We start from the raw sequence: 9,406 nt of genomic DNA, 5'->3' as shown, positions 1-9,406 counted from the left end.
GGGCATCCATCCAGTAATTAAAAAATTTAATAAATTAGTTTTAAAAAACGAATATATATTGTGAAAGAATATATGAAAAGTTAATATGAAAAACAACCATAAAATATAATAATTCGTCAATTTACCATTACAACAATTATTTTCATCATAGTTTTACACAATGCATTCCTTACTCTTTCCCGTCTTTTTTCGAGTACATTTTCCATTGCTATGGACCTACCAAACTCATATTATTTAAAACTATTTCAAATCTTTTGTCAAAACTGGCTATCGTCACCAACAAAAAAACTTTTTTACTTCATTGTCGTGAAGAAAGACTTCTACCAAAATCCTTTGATTTCAAATTAACAAACTTTAATCATCTAAATTCCAATTATTTTAAAAATAAAAAGCTTTCCTTCTCTTTTATGTTGCTGAATCTAGAAATCAAACATTGCATTACCTCTATTGATAACATAAATAAATCTTTAAATTATAACATCCAATCCTTATTTTCCACTATAAGTAATCACACTGGCATTAACAATTTTTTAGATTTCGAAAACTCTAGATTCAATAATTCTTTTAATATGTCAAAAAAATCCTTCATAAAAAATTCAATACTCTTTATTCAAAAAAGGCAAACGAATCCAAAATAAATATAAACCCTGATATCGGCAATAAATGGGTAAAAAACATTTCCGATTTAGTCATCCCATCCAATGTTTTGAACATTTTAGCACTAGGTCCTAAATTTTCCATTCCACAACAGAAAAAATCGTTTAATTTTGTCAAAACACTTAGCTCTTTAAAATATAGTTTACGTAATTTAAAAGATATCAATGAAAAAAACGCATTAAATCTATTTTTTGCAACCAACTTAATTCGTTTTTCAAATTTGACATTTCTAACATTCATCAACATAAAGAATTACTCAAAGACATCCACTTTTGCAAATCCTTTATCAAACAACACCCAGAAATTGTTGTTACCAGGGCAGATAAGGGTAACATCACGGTTATCATCATGAACAAAGTTCACTATATTTCCAAATCCATGTCCCTCCTAGCTGATGTAAACATTTACGAACCTATAAATAAAGATCCCACCGACCTTATAAATCGGAATACTTTGAAATATATTGATACACTCACAGAAAGCAAGCAAATTCCCAAACCTCTCTCTTTACAATTAAAAACCTACAATCCCATTTCCCCAAAACTTTATTGTCTTCCCAAAATTTACAAAGATAGTTTTCCTCTTCGACCAATAGTTGCTGACTTAAATTCCCCTCTTTGCAAATTATCCAAATTTATTAGTTCAATTTTATCCAATATCACTCATAATTCTCCCCATTTTGTCAAAAATTCTTTCGAACTCATTCCCAAACTTAACTCCCTCAATGTACCATCTGAGTTTCCCTTTGAAAGTTTAGATGTTGTTTCCCTCTTCACTAACATTTCACCTGACCTTATTCTCTCTGCCAAAGACCATAAATGGGTTGATATCAGCAAACACACAGATTTCAATTTTTCTTGGTTCCTGAAATGTATTAAATTCTTTATTTCCAATACTTATTTTTCGTTCAACGACTCCTTTTTTAAACAAAAATTTGGCACTCCAATGGGTACCAGTTTGAGTGCCCCACTTGCTGAACTTTGTATGCAATTCCTAGAGAACTCTACTCTTAATACTTTGTCTTATGTACCTCTTTTCTACAAACGTTACGTTGACGACATTTTAACTTGCATTCCTACTTATAACATAACCAATTTCCTAAATTCTTTTAATAATTTCGACACACACCTTTGTTTTACTGTAGAGACTCAACGTAACAACTCCATTAGTTTTTTAGATATTACCCTTTTTATAAATAACGGCTTCATCACTACATGTTGGTATCAAAAATCCACTTGGTCTGAACGTTATTTAAACTACCATTCCTATCACCCTAAATCGACAATGATTGCATCTATCATCAATTTACTGGATCATGCCATCCTCCTTTCTCATCCATCACATTGGGAAAAAAATATTATTTTGATATATTCTACCCTCCAAAATAATTCCTATCCACTACAACTTTTACGCTCAGTTATAAATAATAGATTACCTTTTCTTCGCAATAAATTCCGTACATCTTCCTCATTTACCTCCCAATCACAACAAAATAGAATAATTTCACAAACCCATAACCCTGTTCCTGAAAAATCACTATCTCTCAATTCCTTCATCTTATTATCGTACATTGACTGCCTTTTCCACTCATGGAAAAAACTTTTTTCATCCGTTGGTCTGAAGCTAGTGTGTTCTACTGGACACACTCTCACAGACTTATACACCAATTTGAAAACTCCTACCCCCATTTCCCGCACGTCAAACGTCGTATATGTCATTGATTGTAATGATTGTTCAGGTTATTATGTTGGAGAATCTTCACAATGTCTCTCAAATCGAATAGTTTATCCATTACAAGTCGCTCGATATACTATAACACATAATGCTAATTTAGGTTTCCATATTTTAAATTTTAAATTATAACACATTGATGATGAGACAAACCTAGTCTCGAAACGTTTGTGAAAATTATTATTTAATAAATTGGTGCAAAAAATAGTGTTGTTTGTTCATACTTCCAAATTAATATCTATTATCCACTCAGAATACATTTGTTATTACATTTATTTATGATTTATGAAAATAAATATTTGACAGCTCAAAAAATATAATTCAAAAACATATACATGAATAAATATATCCAACATTTAAATCCAAATTAGATGAAATGCTATATTAAAAATCACTGTTTATAGTTTTAAATCTAATTAAAAATCAATGTTTATAAATTGAAATAAATGTTGACATGAAAAACACTGAAATGTCATTTGTCAATATTTATGAAAATAATTAGATAAATAGATTTATAATTTATATTTATTTGATTAGCTTACCAAATTATTTTGGATACCAAAACTTCATCAAAAAATTATAGATCACAATAAAAAAGCTGCATATTGCATTTAAAATTAATCATAAATAAAATTTTGACACTTCAACAAAAAAAATATGACATGTCATGCTTCCAGATGACATCATTTGGGGCAAGTAGAATTTGCGACCGGTCGTACGATGGAAGACATTTTGAAAGTACATTCAAAATTCAGGGACAGGTCTCACGTTGCGACGACCCTTATTAAAATCCACCTGATTGAAATTTGAATCCATTTTCAACCAAATAACAAACCTTTTGTTATTAAAAATTTATATCAATCCAAAAATAAATAAAATCCGAATTGAAATTTGAATGTGATGGATCAATACTATTGATTGAAGTGCTTTTCTAAAAACTTAAATAATAAATTAATAATATTTTTAAAAATATATTAAATTTAAAAACAATCTAAGATGGATTCATATTTTAATCGAGTGGTTTTAAAAAATACCCATGTAGAAATTAATATCGGTACAATATATTACCAATATTGGTTTTCTGTGGCCGTGATTGCCTATATTGCACAAATATAGGCGAACATCGGTTCTGTGATGATGTCAACATTCGATCAGGCCAACGTCAGCCGATATTGAGGCAATAATCTCTATAAATGGCCTTGTCCAATATTGGTCTCAAACTAAAATAGAAATATTGATGCAATATTTTTTATCATCGGCTAATAAATATTGTCCTCAAATAGAAGAATAAATATTGATGCAATATTTTTTTATCATCGACTGATAAATATTGTCCTCAAACTAAAATAGAAATATTGATGCAATATTTTTTATCATCGGCTGATAAATATTGTCCTCAAAATAAAATAGAAATATTGATGCAATATTTTTTTATCATGGGCTGATAAATATTGTCCTCAAACTAAAATATAAATATTGATGCAATATTTTTTTATCATCGGCTAAAAAATATTGTTCCCAAAATGAAATATGAATATTGATGCAACATTTTTATCATAGGCTAAAAAATATTGTTCTCAAAGTGAAATATAAATATTGATGCAATATTTTTTTATCATCAGCTGACAAATATTGTCCACAAATTGAAATAAAAATATTGATGCAACATTTTTTATCAACAGGTACAAAATATTATCGTCAAATTGAAAAATAAATATTTATGCAAAAAATTTTATCATCGGGTACAAAATTTTTTATCATAAGCTAATAAATATTGTCTTCAAAATAAAAAATAAATATTGATGCAACATTTTTTTATAATTGACTATTAAATATTGTTCTCATGTTAATAATAAATATTGCTTCCCACAGTAGAGGTTTGTTTTCTTGGGAAAATCCACATTGCTAATAATATGTTTTGTCGAATTTTGTCATTCTGAATCAAATTAGCCGAAATTTAAAAAAAAATCCTAATTATTGTTATTATATTTAAAATAAAAAACAAAAGTCTTGTCTGGGATCGAACCTGAGACTACGAGGCTAAGAGGCACCAACGCTACCGCTTGGCCAAGGACTCGTACAGAATGAAAGAAATATACGCGTGACATAAGGCTTTAAATATTTAACCATGTGATTATTCACAAGTATTCAATACTACAAGCTAAAATGTAAAAGATACGTAAAAAGTTTATTCGGACGAAAGATGCGGAATAAAATTACGAATAAAATGATATATAATTCAATATGTGTGTTCATATAATTATTTTCAGATTTTTCAATTTTTCTTGATTTTTAGCACTGCAACTCGCCCATAGGCCAAACCGTTTGAAATACGGAATTGTGATATATGAAAGAATAATTAAAAATTTTGAGACGATTCTAACAATGTATAATACTTTATATGGTTTATTTATGACAATATGAATTTGGATTTTTTTCTTAAATTACAGGAGTCTGACTAGCTTATTTTCCAGACGGTTTACAATACGAAGTTTAGTTGTATGAAAGAAAAACTTTCTAAGACGAATTTAATAATATATAATAATATATATTGTGATTTCTTTACGAATTTATTAAATATCTTGAATTTAATAAAGTTATGAGTTTTCTATTTTTTGGCGCGGATGCATACGATTTGTATCGTTTCCAGAATATTCCATGGCTTAAGCGCATTAATACAACAAAGTGGTTCTTCAATAGGCATCATGAGCGTCGCTTGATGAAATGTATTATTTGTTCGATTGTAAATAGTCAAATTATGTTTTTATTAAAAGAATAGTGATAAAGTGCGTATGTGTGTAGATTGTGTTATGAGTTATAAATTGTAAATAAACAACAGTGAGAAGTGTTGTGCCGTGTCTCATGTTTAATTATATGTCTGAAGCTGGAATTTTCGAGATTATTTTCAAAAAGATTTGCATGTCTTTAATAACCTTTTTACACTAAGATTTTCTAATTTGATCAGGAGTTTAACAGCATTGAGAAATCTGCCATATATATTATGTGAAATATTTTATAGACATCAAACATAACATAACCTAATTTCTGGCAAAAAGAATTTTACGCGCATTCTACTACCAGGTAAATGCATATAATACTTCTCAATATTATTCTGTCTATTCATTTAAAACTTATACTTACTTATTTTCAGGAAATAATAATATAGTAGAGAGAAAAAAATTCTACACTTTCATATTTATAAAAGGTAAGCTTCAATAGTTGCTATAATATAATTTCTCTCTGCTTTTAAAACTTCTTATTTATTTTCAGGTAATATTGTTGTAAGCGCAGAAAGAAGGAAAACTGGTTTGCTTAGTAATAAAATGTTATCGAAAAGGTTTTCATCAAAAGTTTGTAACTAAATAAGTTATAGAAAGGAAAGATATAAATTTTGACAGAATAATCATAATGTTTGATAATAATAAATGCAATGTGGAATGTCAATAAATCTGTACATTTGCATAGCAAGGTTCTAGACCAACGTTTCTCAAAATTATTTCTTCCATCGCCCCCTTTGAAGATCAAAATTTTTGTATCGCCTCCCCCCTACCAAATTTTTTATACAATATATGAAAACTGTTTCTTTTATTACTTTTATTAATATAGTTATAGTGTGATATATTAGTTGATGCAACCTTACATTCTAAATTAGACATTTTTACCAGTGAAAGCAAATAAAACGCAACTTTATGACATTAATCATATATTTTATATATTATAATCAAATTGATACAGTATATAAAATTTTATTTTCAAACTCTAATGAGAAGGATGAATTTGATGGTTTTTTACAAGTTTGTCAATATCAGGTTCCATTTCACTCAAAAACAGTCGTAAGTCACCGCGTTTGGTAATTTGCAACTGATTTCTGTTTTTAGTAAGTAGCATTGTCACAGTGCTAAATCCACGTTCACACAAATATGACGATGGAAATGCTAGTAAAAATTTTTGAACAACCAACCACAAGCCAGGATATAAGTGCTGAATTGACTTCTGTAGCCAAAATTGTTGATAACCATCTTTAAATTTGATTTTTAATTCTTCATTCGTTGTTAATTCTATAAGCTCTTCTTCTAGTTGGGCTGATGCTTCTACATATGCATTTGAAAAAGGGTCTAATACCCAGCCTGGAATTTCCAAATTCAAAATATCTTGAAATCTTTCAATAAAATTTCCATGAAGATTTTCCAAATGTTGGCAGTACACGAGCAAGTCTTCGTTGCACGATACCGATAAATTTGGAAAATTATGAAACTCCCGTCTGCCAATATTTTTCTTATGTAATAACAGTTTTGCTATAAAAGCAGCGATGATATTTTTTGTTTTTATTAAATTTAAGCCATCGCCTTGAAGTTGTAGATTCATATTGTTGAGTAATGCATAAAGGTCTGTGAGATATGCTATATCATTTTTTGATGATATCAGGTCTTTACACAACTGTGTGTCCTTATTTTCTAAAAACTCTACAACGGAGTCAAACAGATTGTAAAAACGGGTCAGACAATTTCCTTTTGATAGCCAACGCACTTCTGTGTGAAATAACAATCTGTTGAATTCTTCATCATTAGCGGTACACAGCTGATTGAACAATCTCTCATTTAAAGAGTTGTTTCGGATTTTATTAATAGCTCTGATGACATGTTGCAATGCTTGATGCAATCGTTCACTTAAGTTTTTGGCAACTAGATGCTGTCGATGTATCACGCAATGCACAGCAAGAACATTGGGAATTTTATTTTTTAGGTAGGCTATGAATCCTTTTTGACAACCCCTCATAGCTGGAGCACCATCAGTAGCAACTGATATAATATTCTTCAATGGAATATCTTTCTCATCAAAAAACTTCTCCAATGTTTTGAATATGGTTTCTCCTTTTGTATCTGTCTCTAAATTTCTAACAAATAGAAGTTCTTGGCATACTTCTTCATCTTTAATGAACCTCACGTAAGTCAACAACAATGCTTCATTATTTGGTAAAGTAGACTCATCCAATTGGAGTGAAAATTTACAAGACTTCAAATGATTGCATAATAATTCTTCAATATTTTCAGCCATTTCATCAATTCGTCTTTGCACAGAACTATTACTCAAAGGAATTTTGCGAATTATATCTGCTGCTGGTTTATGTAGCACAGTAGTTATAACTTCTTTTACTGCTGGCAAAATTAATGATTCTCCAATAGTGTGTGGTTTACCTGTTTGGGCAATTAACCGAGAGATATTGTATGACGCTCGAAGTCCGTCATCGTCCTGCTTAGCAGCTACTGAAAAAAGTTTTGACACACTAGGCTGAGCAATATACTTCTTTTCCAGATTTCGAAAGTAGTCAACATTTTTATCCTTCTTATCCGGATGCATTCTATTCAAATGATCTTGAAATCTTGAGGGCTTCATTGCTTCATTTGAAAATGTTTTTGAACACAGAAGGAAGAAATAAATATTTCATAATGGATAATAAATATATTAACAACGAATAAAATATGTTCAGATGCTGTACAATATTTTATCGAGTGACGATGTTATAAATAGGAAAGTTAATTTGCCTTTGTTATTGTTATAAAAAAAAATACTTGATATGTATTAATAAATATCCATTAAAAAATAATCAATATTCATGACACTTTTGTGTTTTATGAATAATCATATTTTTAATGCAGTTATATATTTGTATCATTGTTTATATAAATGAAAGCTACGAATGAAAGAATTTCCACAAAAACATTTTTAATAAATTTATGTTAATGTTCATTTCAGGTGTTTTATTGTTAAATAAATGACATTGATTTATGCGTTATATTATTTCAACTTCAAATCTTCAAATATTTGTGTAATATTTCAACATCAGTTATAAGTTTTAGAATAATTCAATAATTAATAATTCTAAATGTTCACCAGCTCTCTGTCTAATTGTATATTACCTACCAACATTCAACAATTTGTAGGCAACATTGGTTCCAAATTTCCAAATATAGACCAATATAGACCAATGTTGGTTTACCTATATGGCCTCAATATAAAAAATGTTCAATTTTTATGACCAGCCGATATTGGTTTCAAATTTGACCAATGTAGATTGTATATTGCTTGTAGATTCAGACCATATTAATTTCTACATGGGTAGCCGCAGCAGATTTTAAATTTTATTGGCTCATCGTGTGCGTATATATTCAACTTAGATTATGGGAAATTTTGAAAAATACATTTAATATAGAAATATATATTTATTAAATATTTCCATAAATTTAGACAGAAATTTACTAAAAAAAAACAAACCACTAAAATGGAAAATGACAATATTTATGGAAACTTCGAGAAAAAACGATTAACGATTTTTGAAAAAAAAATTGACAGTTCGAAAAATTATATTATTTTTACTAATTAAAAAGGAACAGATTTATTATAGTATCATCAACAGTTATATCCAAATTAGGCTAAATGCTATATTCAAAATAACAGAAATATATGTTCGTAGATTAAACTAAATTTTGACAGTTGTAAACTAAAAAAAGTGAAATGTCATATTTCAATATCTATGGAAAGTATTAGATGAATAAATTTATAATTTATATTTATTTGGTTTTCTTACAATATTTATTTGAATACTAAAACGTCCTCAAAACGTAATAGATCAGAATCAAAAAGCGACGTATCAAATTTAACTTTAATCATAAACAAAATTCGACAGGTCAAAAGAATTAATATTTTTAACGAATTCAAATAGGAACAAATACATTAATTATTGCAAGTCATATTATAGGCAATATTACAAATCACATTTTAGATACAGAATGATAGAATTTATCAAATTTAAATAAAATTGGGCCGTTACGAATTTAAAATATATGCCGAAAATGACGTTTGTTAATATTCTGGGAAATTTATGAATAAATTGATTTATGATTTAGATTTAATTTGCTTAAGTTGTTCATTGAGGTAGACATCACAAAATTATTATAAATCATGATTGAAAACTAAATATTATATCATACTATATTAAATTTCGAAGTGCCAAAAATCA

At 28.4% G+C, this 9,406-nt stretch overlaps 1 protein-coding gene across 1 annotated transcript; it reads right to left on the bottom strand.

The window, feature by feature from the left end:
* Nucleotides 1–6,147: 6,147 nt before the first annotated feature.
* LOC113370628 (protein ZBED8-like) lies at nt 6,148–7,809 on the bottom strand (the record flags this gene model as incomplete). Its single annotated transcript, XM_026611320.1, has 1 exon — nt 6,148–7,809. A coding segment is annotated over one exon (1,662 nt), but the record flags the coding sequence as incomplete, so codon positions are not given.
* Nucleotides 7,810–9,406: the final 1,597 nt, after the last annotated feature.

This window comes from Ctenocephalides felis, unplaced genomic scaffold (assembly GCF_003426905.1).
Source record: "Ctenocephalides felis isolate EL2017-DRISC unplaced genomic scaffold, ASM342690v1 CF-g0.4_SCAFFOLD_01492, whole genome shotgun sequence".
NCBI classification, from domain to species: domain Eukaryota; kingdom Metazoa; phylum Arthropoda; class Insecta; order Siphonaptera; family Pulicidae; genus Ctenocephalides; species Ctenocephalides felis.
Note: the sequence above shows the minus strand (reverse complement) of the source record. Positions and strands in the feature narration are given on the sequence as shown.